Source organism: Sinohyriopsis cumingii, chromosome 14, assembly GCF_028554795.1.
Source record: "Sinohyriopsis cumingii isolate HCF-2022 chromosome 14, ASM2855479v2, whole genome shotgun sequence".
Taxonomy (NCBI): domain Eukaryota; kingdom Metazoa; phylum Mollusca; class Bivalvia; order Unionida; family Unionidae; genus Sinohyriopsis; species Sinohyriopsis cumingii.
Window position 1 is genome coordinate 19140164 of NC_142974.1, and position 17021 is coordinate 19157184.

The 17021-nt window shown below is 32.4% G+C and overlaps 1 protein-coding gene across 16 annotated transcripts in view; it reads right to left on the reverse strand.

The window, feature by feature from the left end:
• Window positions 1-426: 426 nt before the first annotated feature.
• LOC149783365 (oxidation resistance protein 1A-like) overlaps window positions 427-17021 on the reverse strand; it is a 227964-nt gene continuing 211369 nt past the window's right edge. For all 16 annotated transcript variants that reach the window (XM_089931584.1, XM_089931583.1, XM_089931585.1 and 13 more), the window contains 2 exons: window positions 16826-16899; window positions 427-5230 (listed from right to left, as the gene is read on the reverse strand). In XM_089931584.1, coding sequence (XP_089787710.1) covers window positions 5089-5230; window positions 16826-16899 — 216 coding nt within the window. In that variant the 3' untranslated portion in view covers window positions 427-5088. The remainder of the gene's footprint in view (window positions 5231-16825; window positions 16900-17021) is intronic.

Below are 17021 nucleotides of genomic sequence, written 5' to 3' on the forward strand. Positions count from 1 at the left end.
ATTATAAGATAGCTTCCCCAATGATGACCCTAAAAGTAATGACCCATCCAAGGAAATTATAAGATAGCTTCCCCAATGATGACCCTAAAAGTAATGACCCATCCAAAGAAATTATAAGATAGCTTCCCCAATGATGACCCTAAAAGTAATGAACCATCCAAAGAAATTATAAGATGGCTTCCCCAATGATGACTCTACAAATAATGACCCATCCAAAGAAATGACAAGATGGCTTCCCCAATGATGACTCTACAAATAATGACCTATTAAAGGAAATGATTGAGAGACTTTAGCACTGATGAACAAATGATTTTTTGGCAAAGCCTCAGAAAGATATATGTAAAAATAAGTAAAATTCCAGTATATATCTATCTATCCAACTATGTTTCTAATAATCCTGGCAACAAACAAAATACTGAAAAACAATGAAAGTTAATCAAATTTAATACAATAACATGTACACATTCAAAGCAATTATCATCAAGAAATAATTAGGGTCAATTCTGGAAAACAACTGCAAACATATATTGCATTAATACAACAATACACATAATCCATCTTAGAGTAATAATATCTTACTATGAAAGTAGTGAATTATCATCATTGAAACTTTTTACATATTATCAGAAATCAAACTTCATTGATATCTCTATAAACTTTGGGGAATAATCTTTAAATATGCATTGAGACGTCTGAGGAAAAAAAGCAAACTAAATAACTGTTTAACACACTCATGATAATTTGTATGATATTAAGCCAGCATAATGTCAGTAAAATAAATTAGAAAATAAAAAGTCTACAATAAAAATAAAAAAAAATAAAAAAGCATTTTTCTAATAATAAACCCAGAGGGCCCATCTGATACTTCTGTACCAAGTAGGTGGTGTGAGTATTGGAAATTATATTTTGGGACAGAAATTAACTAAAGTCATCTAAAAACTGAAGATGGTCCTATTATTCAGAATTAATCACAAGAGATTTATGATTATATAATTCTAATTTTTATAACTGAAATGGATTTTCTGCAATACGATGGCTGTAAACAGTCATGTGATACTGATCTGGAATTTTTTACACATCAATAAATTCTGGGACTACTTTCAGCTTTTGCACTGTTTGTAATATAAATAAACAATCTGGCATTTGTCTGCTACATAGTCGCGCAAAATGGCAGATTTTTTGAACATCTAGATGACAAGGAATTAAAAGAAATAAATGCAGCAATTGAAGCAGATGAAGATGGATTTGAAAATAATGTGATGATGTTACAAATACTGAAAATGAAACAGAACAACAGAGATTGATGGCCACTGAGGGATATAAACCAAGACTCAAGAAATTATCTGAGGAGAACTTAAAAGCTATTGAAATAAATCAGTACTCAGAGGCTATTAAATGAAACACAAAATGGGAAATTGGCATTTTCAATGGTAATACTTTTAATTTTGTTTGCTTATTTAAAAAACGTGTGGGTATTGGTGGCATGGTGTGATATGACCACTTACACAAACATATAAACAAATATTTATGAGACCATTATTCAAAGACTGAATAAAGTTTTTAAATGGTAGAACTACCATCTCCACAAATGTGACTTAACACAATTCAAAAACGTATATAATAATCCATAAAGGTGATTGTTTTGCTAATTTAAATTATTCTGGATGTGTAGTCATGAACTCCTTCCAGCACTCAACTATGCAACCAAAGAAAACATAAGGTCAGTTTTGTGAGCAACTATACATTTAGCAACTGCACATTTAATTTCACATTAGATAACTGAAAGGGTCTTGTTTAGTATTAACGCTGATGAAAAGATTTAAATGTTATTCCTGTATAGGACAGACTAAAATTAAGAAAGACTTACTTTTTTTATATGAAAAGAAAAGTGCCGACACCATGGGTAGCCATTAAGTGTCAAGTATGAAGTTCCCGAATAAACATAATTGTGACAGTAGTTAAATTTCATTTGACATTAGATCACAGAATGGGTCTTCACAAGAATTAACGCTGTTAAGAATGATATAAAATGCTATTCCTGTATACAATTTATTTAATTGTTACCTTTATGTTAGTAAGGGATAGCATCATCTTGTTCATATTTCCATGCTGTTCATTGATAAAATCCATTATAATTAAAGGTCTGAATAAATGTAACTGTGACAGTAGTCAATATGTTATTGTGATTCTGTACAGATTATGTATTATGAGCAATGTGAAGCGGCAAATGAAAGGAAAGTACAAACTACTTAAACTGAAATGAATTGATGGAATTAGTTGATTTGACAAAAGAAAAGATGAAATTGGAATTATAAGGATTAAATTATCATGGCTGGGTATTTATCGATGTGTAAATTTTACCTTATCACTCACAAAGTAAATAAAGACCAATTAAATGATCATGGTTGGGTATTTATCGATGTGTAAATTTTACCTGATCACTCACAAAGTTAACGTAATGTCATGAAGACTTCTGACTCCATCTGATATTGAAATATTATCATCATCAGTACTTGTACAGTATTATCAACTTTATTTACTTTGTGAGTAATTAGGTAAAATTTACACATTGATAAAAACCCAACCATGAAAATCTTACAGTACATGTCTTAAATCCAATATCAATACATGTTGCATACTACCAATTGATTATGTGGAATGACAATATTTAAGGTCAATCTTTGCTACAAATTAACTGTATGTACATATATTGGCAATATATGGAATACACGTCATTAAAAAAGAAAGCTGAATTTACTTCACTATATACAAAACACACAGGAATATAAGTGAGATAAACTTCAGTATTGTGTATTCAATTTACTTGACAGCCTTTGCAAGCACTAGTCAGTTACTGTTTATGCTCACAAGTCAAAACCAACTGCACAGACCTAGATCTGCCATTGCATAGTGTACCACCAGATCTGGATCTATGCAGTTTGTTAACAGTAATCAGTAAAACAAATAACAGACCATGATCTGTTGATACTTCATGCATTGGCAGATCAGGGTCTATGTTATTTGCAGTTGGCCTTGACTTGTGAGTATATATGTTATTTACTGTGATATTGTGATAATAACCCCTGCTGCCCACCCCCAACTTTAGCAATATTCATAATATAAGAGCTTTATCAAATGATAAGCCAACCCGTTACTTTAAAAAAAAAATGTTCTAAGGTGGTCCTTCTGAGCTTCTTAAAAGGAGAAATAAAGAAAACAAAATAATATAAAATAAACTTTAGTAATACTGCACATGTACTAATGATGATAACATTTTAATGTCAGATGGAGTCAGAAGTCTTCAGAGAGAAATAAGGACATAGAAATAGCAATGTTTTAAAGATTAATCTTTTCTAAAAGTAAACAAAAACATAAAAGGCAAAATAAGGCAAAAACAACAGGTATAAATTTGTGAATCCAGGCAATGTTAGTTCAAAACATGACTTTTTTCCTGCAATGGTCATATTTCAATCACATATATCTTTGGTACAAATTAAAGATTATTAACCAGAGCTTTTCTAATGGAAATTATGCTAAACTAGGTCAAACAGTTACAAGAAATCTGGTTTCATATTCTTCTACTGGACAGTGGCTTGGAAAGTTCCTGGTAAAAGTGTAACCTATTCAGTTTCAAAGCATTTAGGTAATGGGCTTAATGAGAGGGTAACAAGTACTGTTTGACAAAAATTTGCTGATGGTTTGAATGATATGATGTAGTTCAAAATGTGCAATTTTAACTGACAACCGTGTTTGACAACAAATCTACACAAGAAGTTTGTCTTGGCCTACATGTGAAGCCTGCTACTAAGCTTTTGGCAAGGTGGTGTTGTACATGTCAAGCCAGCCTCGGAGCTTTCGGCCTCCTGAGCTTTGGAAACTGGTGCCGTAAATGTCAAACCAGCTCCAAAGCTTTTGGCATGCACTGAAGGACACATACACAAACATCAAAGTAAGCACTAGGTTTAACTTTTCCTAAGGTAAGCTCTACAGTGAGACCGACAGAAGACAGACAGTGAGACAAACAGTGACAGTTAAAGATTTAACAAAATTTGTCCAACTCTTCTTCATTAACAGTACCGACAAAAGGTTTCTCAGAAGATATAAAACCTTAACGTGGAGTTGAAAGTTACCAAGATTATTTTTATATGTTCCTGGTCCACTGTTATATAAAGAACAACCTTTAAACCCTTCATACAATGACCATCTGTACTGTACTTGATTTAAACTACCAGTATATATATCCAAAGGTTTTAAGAAATAGTCGTTCAAAACTATCAGTATACGTGCCTTAAGTTTTATTGGCAGTTCCAGTAAAACATACTTGGCACACTGGAAAGGCACTTTCAACTTGGAATAATTATTTGCATATGTAATTAGGGATCTTGCTACATATATTTAATTAGAAATTTTGTTCCCGTTTCCTGAAAACTCTTTAGAGTGATCAGAGTACCATGGCATATATTTTTCTAATAACTGCCATCTCAGTGTAGCATGTATTAATAAATAGTACAACCCAAAGCAATAGTCATAAAAATGCATAAATGTACCTTAAGTTTTTAAGAAACAGTCATAAAAACAATCAGTATAAATACCTCAAGTTTCGAAGCATGTCATTCCAAAATTGTCCTGGAGAAATATTGCATGACATGTAAGAGAATGCAAAGGGCAGAGAAATGAAAAGATATCTCACACTTTTTAACCCTGCTAACTAATATAAGTTTTACACATCTTGGTTATGCATAAACAGAATACAGCATATATATAAAATCCACTATACTTCTTGATGAGTGGCCCACTTACTGCAATGCCTGAAATAAATAAAGGCATAGTACAATGCATATAAAAAGTGAATTTGTCTCTTCTATGTAATTATATACATGGCCTCACAGTGAATCACTATGCATCACTGACATTTACATCCTCATTCTGAAAATTGCAGTCCCATTCATGTCATTATTGTCTCTTTCCAAACCAAACTCCTGGAAAATTAATCCAACTCAAATGGATGTAAGTCTTCAGTATTTACACAATTCTTTGGCTTGCTTGACTGTGAAAAGTCTTCAATCTAGTGTTCTGACAACAAAATCTTCAATCCGATACAAAAGCCCATGCTTCCAGTGCCTTGACAACAAAATCTTCTTGTGTGGTCAGAGGATCGTTGTCATATGTCTCACAATGGTTGTTACGTCCATGATAAAGATCGCCATCAAACCACAATCCATACAATCCCCTGTCAAAAACAAAAAATCACATGATGAGAGATGAATAAGATGCTATAAGTGCCTATAGTCTAATCTTATCTACTGGATCAATGTACAGTCTGATCTTATTCCTTCGGTAAATGTAGTCTAATCTGGTTTCTTTGGTAAATGTACAGTCTGATCTTATTCCTTGGGTAAATATACAGTCTGATCTTATTCCTTGGGTAAATGTACAGTCTGATTGTGTTCCTTGGGTAAATGTAGAGTCTAATCTGGTGTCTTTGGTAAATATACAGTCTAAACTGGTTTCTTTGGTAAATGTACAGTCTGATCTTATTCCTTGTGTAAATATACAGTCTGATCTTGTTCCTTGGGTAAACATACAGTCTGATCTTGTTCCTTGGGTAAACATAGTCTGATCTTGTTCCTTGGGTAAATGTGCAGTCTGATCTTGTTCCTCGGGTAAATGTACAGTCTGATCTTGTTCCTTGGGTAAACATACAGTCTGATCTTGTTCCTTGGGTAAATGTAGTCTGATCTGGTTTCTTTGGTAAATGTACAGTCTTATCTTATTCCTTGGGTAAATGTACAGTACAATCTTGATCCTAGGGTAAATGTGCAGTCTGATCTTGTTCAATTGGTAAATGTACATCTGAATCTTTTTCATAGAGCAAATGTACAGTATAATCTTGTTCAATGCGTAAATGTACAGTCTGCTCTTGTTCATTGGGTAAATGTACAGTCTGTTCTTGTTCACTGGGTAAATGTACTGTATACTCTTTTTAACTGGGTACTTGTATATTCTCTTCTTGTTAAAATGGTAAAAGTACAGTTTTGTCTTTTTCTGTTGGTAAATGTACAGTCTGTTCTCGTTAAATTGGTTAAGTATAAAATCTGTTCTTGTTAACTGGGTAAGCAGACAGTCCGCTCTTGTTAAATGGGTAAGTGTACAGTCTGTTTTTGATAAATTGGTAAATGTACAGTCTGTTCTTGTTAACTGGGTAAATGTACAGTCTGTTTTTGATAAACGGGTAAATGTACAGTCTGTTTTTGATAAACGGGTAAATGTACAGTCTGTTCTTGCTAATTGGGTACTTGAATAATCTTATCTGTTACATGGGTAAATGTACAGTCTGTTCTTGTTAAATGGGTAAGTGTACAGTCTGTTTTTGATAAACAGGTAAATGTACAGTCTGTTCTTGCTAATTGGGTACTTGACTAATCTCATTTGTAACATGTGTAAAAGTACAGTCTGTCAGATCTTGTTCATTCGGTCAAAAGACAATTTGATAAATGAAAAAGTCCATAATAATCATCACCATCAGGCCACAGTCAGTACAATTCCCTGTCAAAAACATAAAACTACATTACATGTGAATGTAGTTCTACAATAAGTACAGTCTAAATGTATACACTAGGTAAATGTACAGTCTAACGGTTCCCATGTTTCATTGTCAGACATCAACAACAAAAAACACGAACTCGAAATTTCTTTACAGAATGCCCTAAACAAAAACTGACAACTGGTGCAAATGCAATGGCATGGTGGCAACTACTGGTAAAACTAAAATATTACTTATCTCAACATGGCAAAAATGGACAAATCTTCATAGTGATGAACTATGTCTGACATTGAAGGATACAATTTGCAAATGGTCTGTCATGATAGACCACTTGGTATTTTGGTAGACAATAATCTATATAGGACTGAACATATCAAACATATCAGTAAAAAAGCCAGTTAAAGTTTATGGCATCTCGGAACGATAAGAAATTTTCTCCCTGAAAGGCACAGAAAAACTATTTTATAACAGTTACATACAACTCTATTTAGACTACTGTAATACAGTATGGGGTAATTCAAATGATAAAAACTTTGCAAAGCAGGCACATCTTCAAAAAAGAGCATTTGGGTTAGTATCAATCCAGAAAGAAAGCAAGGAAAATTTAGCTGGTAGGTAAAAAATATTACCTATTAATGACCGAATATGTTTGAGAAAAGCCAAATTAATGTACAGGATATCCAATAATAGTGCTCCTGAATATTTACAATCACTATTCAAGTACAGGCTACCTGGCAATACTCCCCACCTGCGATCCATGTCATTGAAACAGTATAAAATTCCCAAACCAAATAAAAAATTATTTTAAAACATTTTCCAATACTCTGGAACTTTGCTCTGGAATAGTATTCCAGTTGAGATTAGAAATGCCCACTTTATTTTCTTCTTCCAAACCCAATATATCCAGTGGCCTCAGAGATGCAACTAAAATAAAAAAATTCCTTTGTATGAGGGCCTCAAGGTAGATTAGTTCTTAGCTAATTGTGTTACTCTCTTTAAATAAGGTCATTATTAATAATTTTTATGAAGTAAATGTACAATCTAAATTTATTGAGTAAATGTACAATCTGATCTTGCTCAGTGGGTAAATATATAGTATGTATGGTTATGATCATGTTAAATGGGTAAATGTACAAAATCTGATCTTGTTAGCTGATTAAATGCACAGACTGCTGTTTTTCATTGCGTCAACATAGTCTAATGTTGTTAACTGGGTATGTGTACAGTTCAATCTTGTTCACCGGGTAAATGTTGAGTAATTTTCTACATTAGATGAATGATAAATGTAGAGTCTAATCCTGTTCATTAGGTAAATGAACAGTCTGATCTTGTAAATGTAGTTTAATATAGTATTTAGGTAAATGTACAGTCTGATTTTGTTCACTCGGTAAATGTACAGCCTGTACTTGTTCACTCAGTAAATGTACAGCCTGCTCTTGTTCTTTTGGTAAAATTGAAGTCTGTTCTTGTTCACTGGGTAAATGTACAGTCCAATTTTGTAAAGGTACAGTTTAATCTTGTTGACTGGATAAGTACGAGAGTACTGTGAGTACCCTGCCCCATATTAAACAGTCTTCTATCCAGATAAATAATTTTAAGTATAACCTTTTTCTTCGTTCATTTATTGACCTTGACATTTGACCTTTATGGCCCCTAAATTGAAAGGATTCATCCTTACCCTAATTGCAAACCATCCACAAATTCTGGACCTTGTATGTGATATATAACTGATGTTATTGTGTAGAAACAAGTTTTATTCTTTCAAAGCGATTTTGACCTTTTACCTTGGAAACCATGATCAGTGGGTCTTCCACACACCAAATGCAACCTATCCATAAAGATTGGTAACCTCAAATGATAGAGAATAGTTATTGTGTGAAAATCACATTCTTCACTCAGGGTGGAAATCTTTGTCCTTTTTGAGCCAAAAATCAACAGCTCTTCCTTATCCCATGTGCATTTCATCAGAAATATTTGTAATTACAGATGGAGGATAACTTTAGTTTTAGTGCAAAAACCATTTTTTTCCTTTCATTCACTCACCTTAACCTTTGACCTTTTGATCCCAAAAATGAAAGGTTTTCCTTACCCATGTGTAACCTATCAACAAAATTTGGCAACTGCTGATGTGTGCAACTCAAGTTATTATGCAGACACCATATTTCTTCTTTCAAAGTGACATTGATCATTGAACTTTTGATCTGATTTGTAAAATAGATGGTGGCAAACTATTAGGCAGAAGCAAAACTAATATTAGACAGATCAAAAATATTGTCACAAAATGCTTTGCCATTCGATGGGCACATTAAAATCACTTGCCAATGATGTTAGACTAAAAGATAAGTGCAAAAGCTGTTGAATAACCTGGATTACATCCAGGTTTGACAATAATGATAAATGAACATTGGTACTACATGGGGCTTCATGTACAGTGGGTACCAGACATGACATGAACATAAGGTCATAAAATATCGGTGCAAGTAACATTTTTCATATTGTGAAGACATTTATCACAATGATTCCTATGTATTAGAAATAAATCTTGTATTCTCACATTACAAAATACAAAACAAAACAGAAATGGGCAGTTCGTGAACTTGTTATGCTCCAATACCCCACACATCATTATGTACATCCTGTAGCATTGGAAACGTTTGATACTAATAGAAACTTTTATCAGCATGACTACATTGAGGTAATCACTTCAGGTGTCGCAAAAGTACTACTTATAGTTCAAAAAGAAACATAGAGACAGGAGATAAACACATAGACAAGAGGAAAGAATCCAAACCCAAGAGCAAAGCTGAAAGTAGCAAAATGGGCGAATTTGGAGATAAATGAAATAAATTATGCCACAAAATCAACAAAATGTTTGCTGAGATGGATGAAATAATTTCTTTAAGTTTTTTAAAGACGGATATCAAGTCTACAAGTATTTTTAATGAAATGCAGTAAGAAATAAGAGGAATGAAATAAAGCATTACCATACAAATCAAATATTCATAGAATCACTGAGAAGGATAGATGACATGGGAAAAAAAGATTCCAGTTTCACTATGAGAAGTTAAATGTCATTGAACAAAAAATATTCCAGTTTCTCTGAAAGGGTACATGACTGAAAAAAAAACCCATCAAGTTTCACTGTGAGAAAGTAAAGGAAACAGAAGAAAACAGCAGGGAAAAAACCTCAAAATACTCATAAAGACCAGGATCAAAATTACAAGGCATAAATGAATCAATCTGACACCTGTAACAACACAAAGTACAATCTTCTATTCAAGGGAATCAGAGAAAATATGAGGATAATGTATAGGACAAGATCAGAGAGCCAGGTGTTACACATTTAGAAATAGGTGTCAGTGTTACACATTTAGAAACAGGTGTCTGTGTTACACATTTTGAAACAGGTGTCTGTGTTACACATTTAGAAACACGTGTTGATGTTACACATTTAGAAACAGGTGTCATACATTTAGAAACGTGTCTTTGTTACACATTTAGAAGCAGGTGTCAGTGTTAGACATTTAGAAACAGGTGTCAGTGTTACACATTTAGAAACAGGTGTCTGTGTTACACATTTAGAAACAGGTGTTGGTGTTTGACATTTAGAAACAGGTGATACACATTTAAAAACAGGTATTACACATTTAGAAATGGGTGATACACATTTAGAAACAAGTGTCAATGTTACACATTTAGAAACAGGTGTCTGTGTTACATATTTAGAAACAGGTGTTACACATTTAGAAATGGGTGATACACATTTAGAAACAGGTGTCAATGTTACACATTTAGAAACAGGTGTCTGTGTTACATATTTAGAAACAGGTGTTACACATTTAGAAATAGGTGTTGGTGTTAGACATTTAGAAACAGGTGATACACATTTAGAAATAGATGATGAATGTGCACAGAATGTAGTTTGCCTATGGTTACAACTTTCATTTGCCTGGCCTTACTCCATCCTTATAAGATAAAAAGTTTCTTATTTGTGTACTGAGAATTGGTACCTTTCAGGTCATAATGTGTGGCTGGCAAGATTATGAGAATACTAACAGACGAACACGCAACTACAAAAAAAAAGAAAGAGAAAGTCTAAGAAAATATATGACATGTAGAAGAAGACAAAATTTTAACTTGTGTCAAGGGAAAAGGAAAAAAGGTCTGTTTAGAAGTCTAACCAGATGCCAAAAAACCCAAATGGACAAAAATAAAGGTTTTTGAAAAGTTTCTAAGCAGGAGCTAAATGAAAAAGAAATTAAGAGAATGATAATCATGTAAATATGATTTAAAATGATGGATTTGCTTAATGAAGAATAGTAGTCAATAATAGTGACATTAAAAGAATAGTAGTCAATAATAGTGATATGAAAAGAATAGTAGTCAATAATAGAGATATTAAAGAATAGTAGTCATTAATAGAGATATTAAAAGAATAGTAGTCAATAATAGAGATATTAAAGGAACAGCAGTCAATAATATATATTAATAGTATAGTAGTCAATCAGAGATATTAATTCATTATGCTATGTATGCATACAAAGACACAAATGTTTATTCATTATGCTATGCATACATACAAAGACATATGTTCATTCATTATGCTATGTATACACACAAAGACATATGTTCATTCATTATGCTATGTATACACACAAAGACACATATGTTCATTCATTATGCTATGCATACATACAAAGACACATATGTTCATTCATTATGCTATGCATACATACAAAGACACATATGTTCATTCATTATGCTATGTGTACATACAAAGAAACACATGTTCTATGTATACATACAAAGACACATATGTTCATTCATTATGCTATGTATACATACAAAGACACATGTTCATTCATTATGCTATGTATACATACAAAGACACATAAGTTCATTCATCATGCTATGTATACACACAGACACATGTTCATTCATTATGCTATGTATACATACAAAGACATATGTTCATTCATTATGCTATGTATACACACAAAGACATATGTTCATTCATTATGCTATGTATACACACAAAGACACATATGTTCATTCATTATGCTATGCATACATACAAAGACACGTGTTCATTCATTATGCTATGCATACATACAAAGACACATATGTTCATTCATTATGCTATGTGTACATACAAAGAAACACATGTTCTATGTATACATACAAAGACACATATGTTCATTCATTATGCTATGTATAAATACAAAGACACATGTTCATTCATTATGCTATGTATACATACAAAGACACATAAGTTCATTCATTATGCTATGTATACACACAGACACATGTTCATTCATTATGCTATGTATACATACAAAGACACATGTTCATTCATTATGCTATGTATACACACAAAGACATATGTTCATTCATTATGCTATGCATACTTACAAAGACACATGATCATTCATTATGCTATGTATACATACAAAGACACATATGTTCATTCATTATGCTATGTGTACATACAAAGAAACACATGTTCTATGTATACATACAAAGACACACATATGTTCATTCATTATGCTATGTATACATACAAAGACACATGTTCATTCATTATGCTATGTATACACACAAAGACACATGTTCATTCATTATGCTATGTATACATACAAAGACATGTTCATTCATTATGCTATGTGTACATACAAAGACACATATGATCATTCATTATGCTATGTGTACATACAAAGAAACACATGTTCTATGTATACATACAAAGACACACATATGTTCATTCATTATGGTATGTGTACCTACAAAGAAACACATGTTCTATGTATACATACAAAGACACACATATGTTCATTCATTATGCTATGTATACATACAAAGACACAAGTTCATTCATTATGTTATGTATACACACAAAGACATATGTTCATTCATTATGCTATGTATACATACAAAGACACATATGTTCATTCATTATGCTATGTATACATACAAAGACACATATGTTCATTCATTATGCTATGTGTACATACAAAGACACATGATCATTCATTATGCTATGTATACATACAAAGACACATATGTTCATTCATTATGCTATGTGTACATACAAAGACATGTTCATTCATTATGCTATGTGTACATACAAAGACACATGTTCATTCATTATGCTATGTGTACATACAAAGACACCTGTTCATTCATTATGCTATGTATACTTACAAAGACACATGATCATTCATTATGCTATGCATACTTACAAAAACACATGTTCATTCATTATGCTATGTGTACATACAAAGACACATATGTTCATTCATTATGCTATGTGTACATACAAAGACACCTGTTCATTCATTATGCTATGTATACTTACAAAGAGACATATGTTCATTCATTATCCTAAGTGTACATACAAAGAAACACATGTTCTATGTATACATACAAAGACACACATATGTTCATTCATTATGCTATGTATACATACAAAGACGTATGTTCATTCATTATGCTATGTATACATACAAAGACACATATGTTCATTCATTATGCTATGTATAAATATAAAGACACATCTGTTCATTCATTATGCTATGTATACATACAAAGACACCTGTTTATTCATTATGCTATGCATACATATAAAGACACGTGTTCATTCATTATGCTATGTATACAAAGACACCTGTTTATTCATTATGCTATGTATACATACAAAGATACATAAGTTCATTCATTATGCTATGTATACACACAGACACATATTCATTCATTATGTTATGTATACATACAAAGACACATATGTTCATTCATTATGCTATGTATACACACAAAGACACATGTTCATTCATTATGCTATGCATACACACAAAGACACATATGTTCATTCATATGCTATGCATACACACAGACACATATGTTCATTCATTATGCTATGCATACACACAAAAACACATATGTTCATTCATTATGCTATGCATACACACAAAGACACATGTTCATTCATTATGCTATGCATACACACAGACACATACGTTCATTCATTATGCTATGCATACACACAAAAACACATATGTTCATTCATTATGCTATGCATACACACAAAAACACATATGTTCATTCATTATGCTATGCATACACACAAAGACACATGTTCATTCATTATGCTATGCATACACACAGAGACACATGTTCATTTATTATGCTATGCATACGCACGAAAACACATATGTTCATTCATTATGCTATGTACCGCTATGGCACTAGGGTAGTCCGTGTTCTATTAAGAACTTGGTAAATAACATGTCTGCATTTATAAAATTCATGTCCACAATTGAGTTCTGCTGTAAAAAAGAAGTTACCTTTGTACTGGAGTTAGTAAAAAGATCTAATTCAAGGTCTTTTTGTTTTACCACCATCATTAAAATCCTTTCCACACAGCCTGCAATAGGCTTGAAGCTGCCCTAGAATGGAATGCTGTATTATGTAATTCATGTATTCATCCTCTGAATGAATTTTTCATCTTTTCTAATCCATCTGTGAAATTATTTGAAAAACATTTTTGCTCACAGGCATCAACTATAATAAAAGATTAAAAATTAGAAAACCAGTCTGTTCTCTCCTAACTAAGCCATACAGCTGCTATAAACAGAAACCAAAGTCAAAAGTCTGAAGGTAGAAACCAGCATATTTCTAGGAAATAGGGCAGCCACTATAAATAGAACATAATATTGTTAGGAAAGTGCATACAAGTCTATGGACAAGCATACTCTTATGTTGTAGTTATGTAGCAGCCATCCTTTTTAGAATACAGTCTGTGAGATTAATGGGATGTTAATAAAAATTTGAGAAAACAAATTATTAATTCTTTTGGGAGGGGAATATATCAAAAACGCATGGTTCGAATGTTTAGGTGTGATGCTTAATTTTGTGGAAAAAAGCATAATGATTACGCCAAAAGCATAATGGTTGGCTTATATGCAGATTCATACATGTTTGTTTCCATGCATATTTTGTTTTAACTGTATCTAAAAATTGCTGCTATAATTCAATCAAAGGAGAATCAGAAGCTATATTATCTGCAGTATGACTAAGCTTTTAGGTGATTATATATAGTAAAAACAAATAGTTTATCTTGACTTTCATGTCTAAATAACTTCATACTGATTTTCATGTCTGTATATCTTCATCGTGTTATGTATAAATAGCTTTGTCCTGACTGTTGTCTAATTAGCTTTGCCTTGACTGTCACGTCTTAAATAGCTTCATCCTGACTTTCATGTCTAAATAGATCTGTCCAAATAATTTTTTTCTGACTTTGATTTCTAAATAGCTTAGCCGTGACATTCATGTCTAACTAGCCTTGTCATGACTGTCAGGTTTAAATAGCTTTGTCTTGTCTTTCACGTCTATATAGCTATGTCTTGACTTTCATTTCTAAGTGACTTTTTCTTGGGGTTTTTTTCATGACTATATAGCTATATATTGACTTTCATTTCTAAGTGACTTTGTCTTGTCTTTCAAGTCTATATTGCTATGTCTTGGCTTTCATTTCTATGTGACTTTATCTTGTCTTTCAAGTCTATATTGCTATGTCCTGACTTTCATTTCTATGTGACTTTGTCTTGGCTTTCATGTCTATATTGCTATGTCTTGACTTTCATTTCTATGTGACTTTGTCTTGGCTTTCATGTCTATATTGCTATGTCTCGACTTTCATTTCTAAGTGACTGTCTTGTCTTTCATGTCTATATAGCTATGTCTTGACTTTCATTTCTAAGTGACTTTTTCTTGGGGTTTTTTCATGTGTATATAGCTATATATTGACTTTCATTTCTAAGTGACTTTGTCTTGTCTTTCATGTCTAAAGAGCTATGTCTTGACTTTTATTTCTAAGTGACTGTGTCTTGTCTTTCATGTCTATATTGCTATGTCTTGACTTTCATTTCTAAGTGACTTTGTCTTGGGGTTTTTTGTGACTATATAGCTATATATTGACTTTCATTTCTAAGTGACTTTGTCTTGGCTTTCATGTCTAAAGAGCTACGTCTTGACTTTCATTTCTAAACAGCTTTGTATATCTAAATAGCTTTGTCCTGACTTTCATGTCTAAATAGCTTTGTTTTGACTTTCATGTCCAAACAAGAATTAGTCTTTAAATCCTATCATGGTTTCTATTTTGTTCAAATGGCAATAACTCAGACTGAGGATCAATACTGAAAATTACTCTTCACACTTACAGAAGGCTTCTTTTACTTTTCCCCACCAGAAGGAATTAATTTTAATTTCTCTACTATTGTTTGTCTTTTCAAATGCCCCCGCCGCCTTTTGTAAGTACAATGATGTAACTGTCAGGCTATTAGTCAAATAAGTACAATGATGTAACTGTCAGGCTATTAGTCAAATAAGTACAATGATGTAACTGTCAGGCTATCAGTCAAATAAGTACAATGATGTAAGTGTCAGGTTATTAGTCAAATAAGTACAATGATGTAACTGTCCGGTTATTAGTTAAATAAAGTACAATGATGTAACTGTCAAGGTATTAGTCAAATAAGTACAATGATGTAACTGTCAAGCTATTTGTCAAATAAGTACAATGAATGTAACTCTCAAGCTATTAGTACAATGATGTAACTGTCAAACTATTAGACAAATAAGTACAATGATGTAACTGTCAAGCTTTTAGTCAAATAAGTACAATGATGTAACTGTCAAACTATTAGACAAATAAGTACAATGATGTAACTGTCAAGCTTTTAGTCAAATAAGTACAATGATGTAACTGTCAAGCTTTTAGTCAAATAAGTACAATGATGGAACTGTTAGGCTATTAGACAAATAAGTACAATGATGTAACTGTCAAACTATTAGTCAAATAAGTACAAATATACAATTGTTAGGCTATTAGTCAAATGAGTACAATAATACAAGTGTTAGGATATTAGTCAAATAAGTACAATAATATAACTGTTAGGCTATTAGTCAAATGAGTACAATGATGGAACTGTCAAGCTACTAGTGTATATTCCCAGGAATCACAATGAGTGTAACACATTCTGAAGGTGGTAGGACCAATGTAATTACATCAGTAAAAAACCTTGTGACAATTCTCCTTCTCTTCATCACCATTACCATCACCATCTTTACCACAAATATCCAAAACAACTTCCAATTTCACCTTCATCTTCCTGCCTCTTCTCATGATAGTCATCACCACAATCATCATCATTTCTGTCATCACCATCATCATCACAGCCACCACCAACAACATCATCATCATAATTGTATCAATATACTTACTTTCCGGCCCCTATGGCCAAACTCTCTTGATTTCCTTTTATGAAGAAATTGTTTTCTCCACTCCATCGGAAGACCTGACAAGACAGAAGCAACAGGAGATTGTATTACTCAATGCAAAATAAGCAAACAGTTTTTGTAGTCAAATCTGTTTCTTCAATAAACCTTACCCAATCATATTACCCAATGAGAATATCCA